We start from the raw sequence: 17439 nt of genomic DNA on the forward strand, positions 1-17439 counted from the left end.
CCAACTGAGCATGGTTTAAAGTCCACAGTCTACCTGAGTATTGCTGCTGACCATGTCCATCCCTTTATGAGCACAGTGTACCCATCTTCTGATGGCTACTTCCAGCAGGGTAACGCGCCATGTCATAAAGCTGGAATCATCTGAGTTCACTGTACTCAAATGTCCTCCACAGTCCCCAGATCTCAATCCAATAGAGCACCTTTGGGATGTGGTGGAATGGGAGATTCTCATCATGGATGTTCAACCGACAAATCTGCATCAACTGTGTGATGCTATCATGTCAATATGGACCAAACTCTCTGAGGAATGTTTCCAGAACCTCGTTGAATCTATGCCACGAAGGATTAAGGCAGTTCTGAAAGCAAAAGGGGGTCCAACCTGGCACTAGCAAGGTGTACCTAATAAAGTGGCCGGTGAGTGTATATGACAAATGGTTGAAGCTGACTTTTAAAACCAAACACAGGCAGCACAGAAACCTCTAAAGGTCTCACAAACCTCACAGTAACACTTCCCACATTCATTTACTGTAACATACAAACAAGAGCATCCCTCCATGCAGGCGCTTCATACACATGCACACAGATCTCCATTTCTGCAGGTCATATTTCTTACAGTAAATGAATAATGTGAAATATCCCCAATATCCATAATCTGTGATATTATGCCATAAATTTGTGTCCTGAGTCAGACACTACTCCAAGTCATTTCACAGGTGCATGCCAAATGCAGATTATCAGGGGAGGTGAGGAGGGATACACATGATTTATGTGTTAAAACAAATCCCCTGCGTTTTCCATTACAACTAATAAAGGAATAAAATATTTCCATCTGGTGATGGATGAAGTGGCGCACACCTCACTGTCAGTTCATTTTTTAAGCAAACCCACCGTTCTCGGGGTAAATAAGAATGTATGTTTGCCATCGACTGCTATCCACAAACACTTTTGGCTTATGGAAGATGCCCTTAATGACATTAGTTTGATTGATGATAACCTTGGTGGATTGGAAATTCAGTGACTGTCAGATACAACAACAGCAGTCTTACCTTCTCCTCCGTCCTGTGTTTGATGCAGACAATCTTTATCAATTCTACATCTCATTTTAGGCTATTTGCAGGGTTGGACGGGTATGAATGGCAGTTTAGATGGCTCTTTAAGAACACAGAAATGAGTTAAAGGAGGATTTTAGTCTAGGATGTAGATTAAGTTGCTCCCTGGGGGCTCCTGTCCTGTTTGTTACCCTCAGTGTGTCTGTTTGTCATTGGCTTCATACACATGCACAGCGCCTCCTGTATAATCTGCAACTGTGTCTACATATGTGTGCAAACGTTAGTGTGTGCCTGCAGGCGTGTGTTGAACTGTAAGTGTCTTGTGCCTTCTGTGTGTCTGCAGATTTTACCTGCAGCCTGTGACGTTGTCCCGTCCACAGTTCTGGTGTTTCAGCTGATTGCACTACCAGGACACAGCAGCCACATCAGCTCTGTGGTGGCATGGGGGGCGTTTCCTGTTTGTGGACCGAGCCTTTGCCATCTCCAAGGCAGGTGTGTCCAAACAAAAAAGCGAGCACACGAACCCTAGAAGTTTGGGGGATATGTGGAGTTTACATGACACTTGAAAACACTTCCCTTTAACAAGAGTCCCAAAATCATGAACATGTTTTTGTAATGACCATTAACTGTTTTGTTTCACTGAACCAGGTTTAAAACCCCTCTACTAAGGGGGGAGCCAAACGCACAACTGGATCGCTTTAAAGAAATCGAAGCCCTTGTATCCTCTGATCTAGACCACTGGCTGTGCAACCTGTACTTTCAGGTGAGTAGTTGTGTGTGCTATCAGGGAACATGCATTTGTTACATTTGAAGCTCTTTTTCCATTAATTTCTCAATGATTTGTTATTTCTTATTTGTGCATCTTTTAGCCCATTCAGATTCCCTTTAATAATTCTGGAGGCAGGATGCTGGATCTGCTTAGATGAGGGTTAGATTTTGGGTTTTCTATGATAAAAAGCTTTAACAGAGCAATTGGAAATTGGCCCCAGAGAGTAAACAAGTACCACATCTAAACCCGGTGTTTCCGGATGCATTTGAGCTGATGCATTGATTAGATTAGTAAACATCTTAATTGAATTAAAAAGCCAGAACAAAGCTCTCTGTCCTGGGTTTGTGTCTTTATTTGTCCCTTCCACCCTGACATACTGTTTGTATTACAGTGTTATCATCACTACAGCTGCTTTGATTTCTGAGGGATGTAAACAGCTATTTTCGCGCACGTATTATGGAAGTATACCGCATTTGGTTGTACAATATTTAATCTTAATAGAATTATATTTGCAATAATAGCACAGTTTGAAAAATGCTAAAAGTTGGTTATGTCTGCAGTTTAATCACTTACACCTGTAGTGCAATTACACAGACATGTGGTTTTCCTACAAACAGTGGTGATGTAATGGAATTATGTGAATAATTACTGCTGGTAAAATTAGCTTTAAGAGGTTTTATTAATATTCACTGAATACATGTTTTTACTTGTTCAACACCTTGATTTTGTTTGTTGTTTTCCAGTTAAGGAGACTACCTACTGGGGCTCAGGAGCGCTGCATCACCTTATCCGTTCCAAGCTCTAACCCCAGCTCAGAGGTGCAGCATGATCAATCCCAATGTCATCTGCCATCCCAGCCCCACCCTCTGTCACAAACCCAGCTCCGTCCCCAGTTCATCCATCCCCAGTCCCACTTAAACCCCCAACCACAGGCGCATGCGGGCCCCAGCAGCCGAGCAGGAGAGCCTGCTGTGGTACACTCTCACCGGGGGTCTCCTCTCCACCTGTCAGCTGACTTTGCTTGCTCTTCCTCATCTTTGCCAGGTAGGGGTCCAATGTTAAAACCCCCAACTATGCAACAGTGGGGAGAAAATGTCACACTAATGTCACCAGCACTGGGATGGGAAGAGTGGCAGGCCTCACTTGCAGCAGCTCTCCTCTGAGGTGAATTTGCTTGAGGGTTGGGTTGGGTGGGTCATGCTTAACAGACAGATGATAGCGCAAACAACGGATGTTGTTTCAGGGAGATAGTATGTAAAAATCCAACATACACACTGTAGCATTAGTGTTTGCTCAATCAAATGTTTAAGCGAGGATGAATGATTGTGATAGACAGAGCTGATACACTTATAACAAATTATGTTTTTGGATTGTGTTACTATGACTTGAATACATAAACAAACCCTCTTTCGGTATATATAAATGCTCCAAAGCTTTCAATTTAGGCCCGTTTATACTCCCTTTACTGTGAAAATGTATCCATGAGTTTCAAATGATGTTACCGTCACTGCTCACATACCTCCATACATTCTTTACATTGGCACTGCAGTTAACCTATACATCCACCAGGGCGGGATCAGCCCAGAGTCAAAAATTTATGACAATGAAACTCAAAAACAAACATGGCAACTGGATAAGGTAATAATAATGTACAAAAAAGACAAAAACGGAGGCAGTTCAATACATTTCAAAAGTTCCTCTGTTATTTCTTCTTCGTGTCTCACTAAAGCCTTGTATCCGGTAGTAACAGCAACACCGCCCCCACGGTTTCCAGTGGTACTGCTCCGTTTGGTCTGTGTAAACGTAGAGCACGGACAGAAGGCTTCGTCCATATCCGTACCTGTACATAATGTTGAACATTAATAGGCCTTGACAAGTGAAACTTTCTCTGGAGTCTTATGAATCCTCCACTTTTACCTTAGTCTCAGCTTGCGTGGAAGTTTCTTTTCCTATTCTCTGTTATTTTGAAAGTGGTTAGCGCTACCTTCAACTTCCTGAACTACTTTCCAGCACACATTTTCCCTTTTCTTAACTTAAGCTTCTGTTAATATTACCCTCACTCTCACTAGCGTCATGAGTCCCATTGTGGTCATAAAGTCCTAACATGGTGGGCCAAAATGATAGGAAAATTAATTTACTCAACACATTTTTTTAAGTGTAGTGATGAAGTGATCGATAATCATATCCCACAAGTCTTGATGAGAATACTGCTGTGCTGATAACTTGTTTCTCATCACACACACTGATGAATTATCCTAGTGTGGTTGCCCTGCTTATCTGGTGGTCCATGCATGGTCTTTGCATGATTGTAAGCACATTTAGAGGTAGCTAATGACTTCTGTTAACAGTAATTTGGGTCCACTTCCTTACACCACTGTCATTAAAACCTTGAAGTCTGAGGTGTTGCCAGGAATCAAGTTCAGGCTCATTTGGTATTGATCCACTACAAAGGGGACCGGCTAGCTCCTTTGTTATTAATACATCCGCCTTTTTCCCTTCTTTTTTTTTTTTTTTTTTTGCACGCACAGCTCATCTTTATTTAACAGTCCTCAAAAGTTTCTGGGGTGCTCTGCTTTAAACATCACACAGGCTTTTTAATTACAAATGAGTTGTGACAGGTCTGCTGGGTAGCACCCTGGCCCATTTTAAACGTGATGCCGGCTGACAGCTTGGCAGTGTTCTCCCAGCACTGAAACATGTGGAAGAAATTGGTCTTTTACATTTCACAGCTTGTCGCTTCCTCCGCCGACTGACCTGTGACCCCCCACAGAGATCCTAACGCCCACAAGGGAAGTGTCCCCAACGAACTGACTGCTTTCCAGAGAGGCAGAGAGAGAAAGAAAGAGGGAGGGAGGTAGTCACTGTGGGAGATTTATGTTCTGCCACACAAGGAAAAAGGTACCAGGTCTGGGCTTGCACACAGACACGGACACCAGCACACACACTTTCTCGCAACCAGGTGAGGAGGTTGCTCTGCGAGTGAACCCGATCTGTAAATATCGGATCAAAAGGTGTCCCGCACAACACCTCATCCATGCCGAACCCTAAGCCGACCTGACGTTTGTGCCTCATTTGCATACAGATCTGTTCATTTTGCATTACCTCTGGAGCGAATTATGGCATTCAGATGGGGAGATTACGTCAAGGTTGAAGGGAGCGATTGAACGGACAACTTTAACCCAGCCAAAAATGGAAATCCAATTCAGCGAGGAGAAGAAGAACAAATTATGCCCTGTTCCTGAGTCCTCTGTCAAGTCTGGGGGTTTCAGACATTTCCTTTCCATTTCATGCCTCTCTGTTTCTGATGTGTGCCGTGCAGAGAGCGCTTTCTCTGCGCATGTGGCGCCAGGATTTTCCTCATTACCCATTTGTCTCAGAATCAGGACGAGTATATGGAGACCTCTTGTCATTGCGATAACACATACACACACACTCACTCACACACACACAGCAGAGCTTAACAGTGAGACGGGAAGTTTGAATTCCTGAGGCCTTAAGTTAATTAATCCCTGAAGAAAAATCAGGTTGCATAGCGAGACGTCTGTTACAGAACAAAAACCTGACATCCCAATCCAAGACAATAACTCTGACAGGTTTCAGTCAATTAGATCAGGAGCTATTGTGTGGACTTTGGTGTTATTTGTGTTAAGATTGACTTGCTATTGGATGATCATAATTCAGATTTACCTCGCTTGACTCGTCCAAGCGTAATTTGGCTTTTTAACGTTGAGATTAGCTGGCGGCATTCTGGGTTAAGTGACCTTTCACATTAGCTGAATGATCCAGTTACATTGGGTTTGTTTGAACCCAAATGACTAATTAGATTAGTGTCTTGTTTCATGATCGCCTTCAGTGGATCACTTTTAGCACGCAGATGATTCTGCCATAACTGTAACACTGCTCCTTTTCTCTTCCTTTTTGAATTTATAAAATAAAACATATTTTTTTGCAAATGCATCGCAACATCCATCCCCCTGAGCACACATGGTGATTTCGAGGATTCCTCATCTAATGTCTTCTTTGGAGCGCTGCCCTGCACTTTCAGGATGTGCTCCCCTCCAGGCCGGTCCCAGTCATCAGTGTTGCAAACCACAATGTTACATCATCCCCTCTCAATCAGTCGCACTGTGCGTCCCGACGATTAATGCAACAGTGTCCGGATTCCAAACGGATGGATTCAACCTTTGAAGCCTGTTTGCGGGGATACACATGTAAACCCTCACCGTGGGCGCCGTAAACAAGCCTTAAAGGACTGCACATGGGGGACAAATACAGACCATATGGGATGAACACACCCAAAGGTGACAATGTTGTGAATCCAAAAGAGAAAATCTGACAGATTTGGATTCTTTAGCTGAAGCACAAAAGTCTTTAAACTGTACATAAACAGTGTCTGTGATTAAAAAGCACTATATTAGCAAAATAGAACTCTAGTGAAGCGACACCAAATCCTTGCAGTCTCATAGCAACCTTAGCACAAATCCTGACATGGACTCGGGGGTAATCCGTGAGTCACTGACCTTCAATCCCTCTGTAACTTTGGACCAGTCATCAGGCAATTAGGGGCCTAGGTGAGCAAGAACAGCCATCTCAGTTTGGTTGCATCTCACCGCTAACACACTGATGGGCTCTCGACAGAGTTACGGCCCTCAGGCTCTCCTCTTCCCTTGCTCTGTTTTTGTGTGTATGTGAGACACTGCACTTGTGAGGTACACTCATTTTTTATTTTTCTACCCTGGAAAATGTTTGTGCATGTATGCAAGTGTCTACATATGAATATGTTTGTTTGCATGTCTTTCTGTGTGTGGGTGTGTCAATGCAGAGTCGGTGTGTGAGTGAGTGTGTGTGTGTGTGGTGGACTTAACACAGCTCAGAGCACAGGGGGGATAACAAGGAGTTTGTTGTTGGCCTTGAGTGCCCGAAGAGGCTGGAGTTGTGGCAACTCCAGCGCTCCGAGTTCACAGACGTAGCCCTCAGCTGTCGATGATGTCGAAGCTGTCGACGCTGCCTCCGCACTCATTCTGGTTCCACAGCGTCTGTGCATTAGTAAGCGGGGCCTGCTGTAATGAGTGTGTGTGTGTGTGCGTGTGTGTGTGTGGCAGTGCAGTCTGAAAAAAACATCTGAATCCATGGTGGTACAAGTCTGTAAATTCAGGGTTGGTGTTGTTGATAATAGTTTGGGAGTGTGTGTGTGTGTGTGTGTGTGTGTGTGTGTGTGTGTGTAGGAGCATCTGGCCATGGGCTGCTTTGCACTGTTTCAGACTGTGTGCACAGCAACAGACACACTTAGCAGTAATTATTTGCTTATAGAATAAAAAAGCAATGAACTTTAAACATTGCATTTAAACTTGGAAAGGAAATACTTGCCTGTGATTGTTCTGTAAGTCTGAAATATAGAATGTTCTCTACTTTCTTTTTTAATGAATTTAGTCTGAAAACAGAGTGAAAAATGTGAATAGTCATTTTTTCATCCCTCCATATCTTACACAAACAAGTACGATTGATCTCACTTTCTTATTGGTATACCATCAATTTTTCATGTTAATCTTTTCTTTCATGTAATTTCAGATAGGGTTAAAAAAATCTTGTCACTAAGTACACTGTGATGTTTACACCATGTACACAGGGCAGTTGACTGATGCAGTTATTAGATACCATAAAACACACCAAATTGTGCATGAAGTAATGCTGTGTTGTGAAAATTTCTGAATTATTATATTTCTGGAACAGAACACAAATACTCTTATAACTGTAGGCAGTCCAAATGTTTATAACAGCAAAGCGGTGGTAATTAAAAACTACATCTGTGTTAGGATGAAATCTGATTTCAGACCGTTAAAAATAGCAGCGAGCAGACTCCTGCTATTTAAGTCAATCTTAGCTGCCAGTAGGATTCTTATGTGCCGCCTATATTTAAGTCATTATTACTGGTATATTTAATCCCACAGCAAGAAAGAAATTATATCATCGCAGAGGTTTCCATATGTATTATATAGATGTGACTGGTTCCACAGGGGGAAAAAGTTTCACATAGTGAGATTTTTACATGTATCAAGCTAAGGTTTACTTAATTACAACCTCCAGGCAATGCAGGAACCCTTTTTTAAATTCTGTGAATGTTAATATGCTAAATAATGCAGATCTCCGACTCTTCAAGCATGAGACACACATCTGGCGGCTTACCATTTAAATTACAGCAAAAAAAAAAAAAAAAAAAAAAAAAGGGAAAAAGGGAGCGAGAGGCAGATAGATGGGAAAGGAAAAAGAGAGGTTAGGATGAAAAAATACTTCAAAAGTAATTTTCCAAAGAAAAGAAGAATAGGGAAATGTATTACAACCTAACTTAATTTCTTTTTTGATTTTTCATCATTTCTAATTGCATACATTACAGCATAGGAGCTGGAGAGGTTCAGCTCAAAGATGGTTGGAGACAGAGATGACTGTGCAGTGGGAGCTGCTTTAGTTCAACCAAAGAAATCAGACTTTGTTGCTCCTGCAGGTCTCCAGATACAAGACCAAAACATATTTTCTTATCTTGGTGAAGGGAAGACAGACGAGAACAACAAATGCAGTTTTCTCAGGAATCAAAATATATATTTTGAAAGATATTTTTCCATTGTAAACAAAACTGATTTAACATTTTTTTTCCCTTTTAAGTATTTGAAACCAAAAAAAACAGAGTTTGGCTAAACTTCAAAGGATTCCTCATGATAAGTCAAACTTTTTTAATAGGTATTAATTAGTTATGTGTGGGTCCAAGTGACATCACAAGCTTTTTTTTATTTCACTTTTGCTGATTATGGATATTTAACATTATTTTAAACAACTGTACACTACTAATCATTTGGATTTTTCTAATATAAATATTTCTGAGCCACCCGTGAGCCTCATTATGATTGCCAGATGTGGTTTGCAAAAGAAAACAAACATTAACCCTTCTTTCCTTTTCACACTCACTGCACATAACTTCTCTGTTTGGTACCCAGGCAAGAATTCGTCCTCAGGAGCCATTTCTGGAAACACAGGCGAGAAGAGTGATCCATGCCGGGAGAAAGTAGAGGGTGGGATACACTACAAGGTAACACTGTGATTTAAGGGAAAGTATTCCCACCCTTGAAATGAGCACCCTCTCTGCTCTCCCCTTCCCTTCCTTTCCCGCCCCTCTCTGCACCCCTACACACACCTCCCCAGCTTATTATCTGAGATTTGTCAAAATACATTTCACACTAACAGGTATTTTTCAGCCTTCAAAGCCAGTTTTGATCTGCTTGACAAGCCAAAGCAGCTCAAATTCTGTGAAATCAGCAAAGCCAGCCAGGCCTCCCTTTTTTTTTCTTCTCCAAGCCGCTCTCAACACGCCTCTTCCTGTGCTACAGAAGACTTAAGCTAAATTAATCAAAGCCTGCATGTTACCTGCCATACTTTGAAGTGGTAATTGTAAAATTACCCTGTGTGCTGATCTGGCATTGCTGCCTCGCGGTCCGCCCCTTCCATTGTGCCTCGGCTGTGGCCTTTTGTTGTTGTGATGTTATTGTTGAGGTAGTTAGAAGCCTATGAACAAAACTCCGTCTGTCACACATGTATAGCACTCACATCCTCCCTTCCTGCTGCTCTCCAAGTCTTTCTTCTTACTTGCCTCCTTCAGCTGATGTACAAGCCCTCCATTAATCAGTGACGACCTGTTAAATAAATGAGATTGTTGATATGAGATTTTATTTCTCTGCAGCCTCAGTAGACCAGGCTTTTTTCCTCTCCTCTTGGCCCTTTCTTTAAAACCTTGCTAACTCTGTCAAATGTCGTGGTGTGGAACCCAGTTGTCTAATGATTAAGTGGAGTGATCTCCAACCTGCCCCAGCCTGGGAGCGCTAGGGATCAGATTTCAACCCTTCAACCTGCAGAGCAGCCCTAATTAAAATGAATTTTCTCCAGGCGACCACTTTGCCCACAGGGCAGGAATCCAGCTATATACGGAATCCACTCTTAAGGTATTGCATTAAATTTATTGTTGGGAGACACCGGAGAACATTGCGGTTTATATATCTCCTACTTTTTTTTCTCTCTGCTTTCTCACCCGCTCCTTTCCACCTTTTTATTGTGATCATCACTCTGGAATCCAAGCTTGCTTTGGCAAAGATTGCCCTATGAAAACGGATGGAGCTTTTATGGGGCCCTGCCCATTTACTACTTCCTGGGCCTAGTTTATCTCAGAGGGAGAAACAGAGCGAGGGAGAAATGGAGGAGAGGAAAAGATGGAAAAAGAAATGGAGAGAGGTAGAGTGAGACAGGGGGGAGAAGAAAGAGAGGGGTTGCTTATTCCAACTGTGGATCTCATTAACATACATCAGCGAGTATTTCACAACTTCAAGCAGGAAGGCACTAAGCCCACCCAAGGGCAACACAGGCAGGGCTGACAGGGCCAGGGAAAGCAAGCCGTTAACATGTTGGCGGCTTAACAAATAATATCTGCTCCCAAGTACCTCGGTGAAATATTTAAAACCCCACTTCCTAACTCCATTTGACTGTGTTTATGACGATGACAGTAAACGACTTGTGTGGAAAAAAACAGTGCCAGCTGCTCAAATATCACATATTTAACACCGCACTCACTGTACTGCATGTTCCCCAAATGAACTCGCCTTGAATGATGGCGTGCCGTATGCGATTTTGCCGTCGTTCTTGTCTCATGTCAATTGAGGCGCGGTTGAGATATAGGAGAGGCTCCAAAGTGCCACGCACACTGTCACTGTCACCGTGTGCATCCCCCAAGATAAATTCAGAGGCCTGTTTCCTGCTTTGATTACAAATGACATCCGCATGTGTTCCCCCCGATTCCTGCTCCTCACAGAAGAAGCCAATCAAGAAGACAAATAGCTGCGGCCCCAGCATGAGCGGCAGCAGCGCACCGCCACGGCAGGCAGGCAAACAGAAGATGCAGAACCTCTCCGCGGAGGAGATGGAGGAGTATACATTCTCCCTACAGTAAGTCTCACCACTCATTATCCTGCCTCAGTCTCTTAACATTCAAACGTGAAAAAAAAAAGAAAAGAAAGAAAGACGTGGGTGACAACTGGTCTCTGTGCCTCACAGACAGTGATGTGCACGACATCAAGCAGACATACACTGACAACAAAATGTGCCTTGAACACCTCGCGCACAGATAAAGATACAGTACTCATGTGTTTCAGGGGAAATCCTCACTAAATGAGTTTGCAGCTGCTATAACTTTAATCTTACAGCTCACTTGTAATTTGTCAACATAAACAAGTCATAGGCAAAGTAATTTGTAGAGCCTCATGGCTTAATTTGTCCTGAAAAAACAGAAAGTCAAAGTGTGTGAGAACTTTATGAGAAAGTAGAGAAACTTGGCTTTTAAAAAGATCTTAATTTCATAATTCACACTTTCATTTTCTGCCCTAACTTAGTTTCAACTTTTCTTCATCTGAGTATTCACCAAAAGCTAAGAGAAAAAAAATGAGAATTTTACCTCCATGAGTTGCAGTTTCAAGAGAATACAATCAGTTTTCTTTCAGACTAATTTGGTTTTAACAATATTACTTTTTGTAGCCAAATCAAACATTGCTCAATCCATTATGTCACCATGTGGTGTATTTGTTTCCCACCCCTCTGTACGGCAAAATGCAACAAAAGGGGAGTGGAAAAAATGTTTTCCTCTTCACTGTGGCTTACAGCATTTGATTTTAATGAGAAAACTGGGCTGAATGAAATATAAACAAAGCAGGAAGCACTGAATCTCAAAACACCTCGGCCAAATGTGTTAAAAGCAACGAGGTGCAGCACTGTATGCCCATAGAGCATCAAAATAGGCTAAAAGCAAAATTGCTTATTTCAACAAAAAAGTCACAGGTATTTGTTTTTATTTGAACGTCAAGTAAATTAAGGGGAGGGGATCAGCACACACTGCTACACTAGAGGGGTGAGGGAGACTGGGAGAGGGAGAGAGGAGTGTATGAGTGTAAGAGACAGAAAGAGAGCTCTCCCTGGAGATTTAAAAGTACCCATGTTTCCTCATTTCTGGGAGTTGGTAATTTATAGCTGCTGGTCACATATTAAACAAGATCAGAGACTACTCCCTGACATCTTCTGAACATACTGGGGGAATTCAAATGATTACCAGCGTATCCTGCCAACAAATGACGACACAGGGACTATCTGGAGGGAGAGTGAATACAAAACGAACACAGAAACCCGGGCAGGCTGCATACAAAGGGACACAATTAAATGGTTTTCACGATTATTCATAGAGCCGCTTTTTTACCTCTGAGCAGTCGCTGGGTTCGGTGAGATGAGATGTTTCTGTCAGTTATAGGTACGGATTGTATTGAGCCGAAGCCCTGGCGGTTCCCAGATGCCCTGTGAAGGTGCTGCTGCTATTGATTTCATCTTTACAAGCACACACATTACAGTATCTCTGAGCTAAAGGCAGCTTTTTTTTGCCCCTGCCTAATCAGAGCATTAGAGAGATGCAGTGCCAATGTTAGGCTTCTTGAATAAAGTTAAAGACACCTAAATCACAGAGTCATAGCCTCACCGTCTCCCCCACTGTGCTGTTTGACTTTCTCTGGGCTCCTCTACATTACCTGAGGACGCAGACCAAGGGGATTGTTTACAGATTTCTTATTTTTGTTGCAGTAATGATGTCATCTTCATCTCTTCTGGCATTTTGTAAGCTGTGTGTGCGTGTGTATGTGCGTGTGTGTGTATTTGTGTGCATGTGCATGCGTGTGCGTGGGAGTGTTTGTGTTTTATATGTGCATCATTTCTTGACTCTGTCTGTGTACAGTACGTGTGTGCCTGAATCTCTCTGTGTGTGTATACATGTATTTCATGTGGGATGAGGATTCCTGCTGCAGTGATTGAGGGATATTACTGCCATCTATTGAGCCACAAGAGACTGAGCTCATTGAGATTTTTATAGGGCGTCCCGACACAAATGTGCAAATCAGATGCTCATGCATAATTGAGCAAACGCTTACAGAGAGTACGACTGAGTTTGAGAAGTCTGAGAATCTCACAGTATCTCTAACACACACATTAATTTACAGAATATCACAATTTGGACAACTTTATTCTCTCAGTGAAGTAATTACTCAAGTGTTTCTTTTTTTATATATATATAAAGTAGGTGTAATCTTTCACAGTTAATCAATGTACAATATTGACACTCAGAGAAGTCTCATGTTTGTGAGTTTTTAGTGTACGGCTTCAGGTGTATTACAGATCTATTTTAAAATCACGACAGAAGAATAACATGATATTGTTTAGACTCATGGTAAGTAATTTATCTGAATGTGCATATGACTGTAATAATAAAAAAATAAGTACAAAGGAAAGAACAACAGTGCACAAATTCAAGCTGGAACCCAGAATGAAATAAAATAAAAATAAGTTCTTAATTAAAAAAAAAAAAAGGTTATAAGGTTATCACTTATGTACTCATGAAATAATAAATACTTTTCAGTTTAACTTTCAGGCCCTATGTGAGAGTCTCTTTTGTGGAAAATTTTGCACAAAAATAATTTGTATTTTTAGTACATATGTCACAAGCTTTTTTCATAAGTGTTTTTTTTCATTTTTCTATTAATATAATTATATTGGTTGTTCCAACCTGAAAAATCACACCTTTTTTCTCTCCTTTTATAAAAGAAATGTTAAATCATGGTCACTTTAAACCATAAAGTTGTCATAAGTGCACAAACAAGAAAGACTGACAATAGAGCAGCACTGATTTCTCTACCTTCCTCCTTTATGCAAATGTCCATGCTGATCTGTTTGAGCATGCTTTAAATACTCCTGATGATCTCTCTGTTTATTCGATGTCTGAAAGTGCAATCTTAGCAACTTTTTTTTCTCTCAGAATAGCACTGAATTAATTCAAAGTATCTGGCTCTACCTGCCTGTTGTATTCTAGCTGGGCACAATGAGTGATTTTGGATGGTGTGGCAACAACTTCTGAATTCTCATAGTACTCATGTTTACTCAGTATGAGTAACTATCTACACATCACATCACATTTTGTATGTGTCACATTTATCCCACAAACTCACTCTTAAAAAAAAAAAAAAAGAGTTGTTTCACACGACTTAAATCCTTTTGTTTTGGTTGCGACTGACTTTCAGTTGCATTGATTTCAATGCAGTCATGATCCTTGCTGATAAGCTTTCACCAATGTCACCTATCATTTTTTCTACCTTGGCTTTGAAGTGAGGAACCTGTTTTAATCAAAGTCATTCTCACATAGCAATTAGATCTAATTAGTCCAATTATCAAGATTCTAATTACATCGAAATATACCCCCTAAATCTCATATCAATTATAGTATGTATGACTTGTCCCGATCAGGAGACATGAAGAGAGGGAGACAGAGAAGAGACAAAGCTAGGTGGGAGGTAGAGTAGGAGAGCATCCACATCCTCTGGAGGCTGAATGACAGCAGAACTGACTCCATCTGTCCCTAAAGCTTTTATTCAGCAAGTCTGCAAGGCCATTTGGGAATAAGTGTCACAAAATGTGTTCAATATTTTTTCTATATTTCTATATTCTGAACTATTTTGTTATCAGATATGATTTTTATGATCGAACATAACCTACTTTTGCCTCTTAATTAGACAAGAGCAAAGTTTTAGCATCAACGTAACGACACTATGTTAAAGGACAAGCTGTTGACATAATAATTATCATCTGTGTTTAATCAAATCTTTGCAAGAATATTAGCATGCATACTGATGTGTGCACTGAATGTGAATCCTCACGTAAACACTCACATACCTGCACAGTTTGACAGTGTAGTGGTGCAAAGTGGCACTGTAGGTGCACTGGTAAAACACGCACACACAGAAACACACGCACGCACAGAATTGCACGCACAGAAACACGCACGCACAGAAACACGCACGCACAGAAACACGCACGCACAGAAACACGCACGCACAGAAACACGCACGCACAGCCTGTTCTTGTTGTGGAGTCAGAGGGAACACACTGACCTAATTTCCCCCAGTTAGCTCGCCTCGTTGGGGACCAACAATCCTCTCCGCCCGTTTCCCCCAACCGAGCCTATCGGAGCACTCTCTCACGGTGTGTCTACATCCCTGTCTTTCTGTGCCCTCCATCTGTTTGAGTCAGTATACATTTTCAAGTGTAAGATAAGCAGACTAATGCACAGCTAGGGCAGCTAATCTGCACCAGTCCACAGTGCTGGACATGCTGGGGAAAAAAAGATTCAATGACACTGCATCAGGTCTCAACTATTATGGAGAGAAAGAAAGATCAGGCAGCAAAGAGACAGAGAAAGAGAGAAAAGCACCTGAAATAACAACTAGTTCCAGGCTGTCAATCCTCTGCACACTGCAGCTTCGAATCACAACTTAGTCCAAGGGTCAATCAATTCTGATGTAATGCTGGTTGGAGAGGTGGGTGGAGATGGCAGTGCTGTTCACCTCTGGGTCTCTAGTGCTTTCCAGGGCTCTTTCCTGTGCTGAGGGGGCAGGAATGTGTCTGCGTGTGTGTATGCGTGTGCGAGTACGTGCATGCATGTGTGAAAGAGAGGCCCCTGGCTAACCGAGGCCTGGGTGCACATGTTAGGGTTTTCTGCGGCCAGACGCGCCCTAGGTCACTCCAGATCTCACAGACACACACACACACACAATCAACGTGCTGCTTCCTTTATGGAAATCAGAGCTGTCAGCTCCCTGACAGGCTAACGTTGCGATATGATTGGTTAATCTGCAGTGATGTGGGTGTCAGTCAGAGCTGACTGCGGTCCCATTGGTGGTCTGGGTCAAATGAATGTGTTTCCCACAGACACGTAAGAGAGTCAAGGGGAGGGCTGATCAGATTGAGAGGGAATGACAGGAGCTATATGTGGGAGCATATGAGTGATTGCATGTGATCCATGCAGGAGAGAGTGTGTGTATTTGTGTGTGTTTGTGTGAGAGAGGGAGAAGCAGAGCTGGGCCAGAGGTGACACTTCCCTCACGCTCTTCTTTTTTCATCTGTAATCATTCGTTCTTCAGACTGACATAAACATCTAAAAAGATAGTGTAAGTCAACAAACAATTCCCAAAGAACTCAGAAGTTGAATTTTACACGCAGATACATGTTAGCTAATGCACTGAAGCACAAACACTCACTCATGCACTGCACCCTGTGCAAATAAATATGAACTTAAAGAAAAACAGCACTGACAGGCAGCTCTAATAATATAACTGACAAGTTTTGGATGGGGATGTAATCAGATTTGGATCAGTTCTGTTTGTATGAGCATGATGTCGTCAGTGCTTATTTTTGCTTCATGGATCATTGTTCTGACGCTGCAGTTAATAAAAAGCATTTGCCTGTATGTATTAGTGTGATAGCAGGTATATAAGATATGAGTGAGGTAGACACATACCCACTAAAACTCTATAAAACATATGATTCAGATAAAAAAAACAACAAAAAAAACAGTGGGACACTGTGTAAAAAGTTGATAAAGACAGGTTTGATGGTTTGCACATACTATAAACAGTTTCTATTTCATTGACAAACCATGTGAAAAATTGTTCAGTTTCAGAAATCGTCCTCATCGCAACAGATTTCGGGATTTCAGCATCTGTGGTACACAATATCATCAGAGATTCAGAGAACATGGAGGAAATTCAGGACAAAAGGTTCAATGATAAAAACCAGCACTAGGTGATAATCATCTCTAGGCCTTGAGGTGTATTAACCCTTTAAAACCTAAGGTCCCACAATTGGGGAAGTTTGAGGTCACTCCACATCAAAAAGCATAGAATAAAGCACGGTCATACCGCACATCTGATCAATCAGGAGAAACTCAGCTACAAACATCGTCAAGAACAAACTTTCTGCTTGTTTAAGTAATAGTTCAGTTATTACTTTGAGTAAGCGACAAAAATACCAATACTGACACCTCTGAACAAATTTCAAAAGTGTTCCCTGTCTTATGACACAATTATAAAAATAGCCTTGTGGATGCAGAGATACACTCTTTTTAAATTAGATGTGTGTCATTTTTCCTGCAGTGACCCCAAAATGAGGCTTAAGGGTTGAAAACAGACATGACTCTGCAGTGGAAATCATTCATGAGCTCAAAGTCACACACAATATATCACTACTGTATTCAAATTACATGGTAGTTCGTAATCGAAAAGCAGAAAAGTGAACAATGTAAGCCCTGAAACATAGACAAAATAACTGTACATACTGATTAATGACAAGAGGCCCATTGTAAACAGCAAAAAGAAAAAAAATCACAGTGTATTTTAAAGCTTCAGATATTTGTCTCTACTCATGTCATGTCAGGTGACATTTCTCTTTAACAACAACAAAAAAACAACAAAACGTTTTACTTGGGTTTTATTTGCTCTCTTTTTACATCTTCCATCTCCCTAATTGGTCTCTACACGTATATGATACACAGTCAGTCACTCTTACTCATAATGAATCCTCTTTCCCTCTAACTCTGTTCTGTTAATTCTGTCTTTATCTCACGTTCTCTGCCTCTAATTTTCTCCATCTTTCTCTCCACCCTCTCCTCATTTTCTCTCTGTTTCTTTCTCTCTGGTGACAATGTCCTGCAGTTATGAGGCAAGGTCAGAGA

At 41.6% G+C, this 17439-nt stretch overlaps 1 protein-coding gene across 6 annotated transcripts in view; it reads left to right on the forward strand.

Moving 5' to 3' along the window:
• Positions 1–17439, forward strand: part of ofcc1 (orofacial cleft 1 candidate 1) — a 180058-nt gene that overhangs the window by 34727 nt on the left and 127892 nt on the right. For all 6 annotated transcript variants that reach the window (XM_074693846.1, XM_074693844.1, XM_074693843.1 and 3 more), the window contains 5 exons: positions 1392–1540; positions 1697–1811; positions 2561–2861; positions 8804–8895; positions 10663–10796. In XM_074693846.1, the coding sequence (XP_074549947.1) occupies positions 1392–1540; positions 1697–1811; positions 2561–2861; positions 8804–8895; positions 10663–10796 (791 nt within the window). The remainder of the gene's footprint in view (positions 1–1391; positions 1541–1696; positions 1812–2560; positions 2862–8803; positions 8896–10662; positions 10797–17439) is intronic.

The sequence above is a fragment of the Halichoeres trimaculatus genome, unplaced genomic scaffold, assembly GCF_033239565.1.
Source record: "Halichoeres trimaculatus isolate MK-OKI-2021-1 unplaced genomic scaffold, fHalTri1.1 fHalTri1_scaffold_18, whole genome shotgun sequence".
In the NCBI taxonomy this organism is placed as follows: domain Eukaryota; kingdom Metazoa; phylum Chordata; class Actinopteri; order Labriformes; family Labridae; genus Halichoeres; species Halichoeres trimaculatus.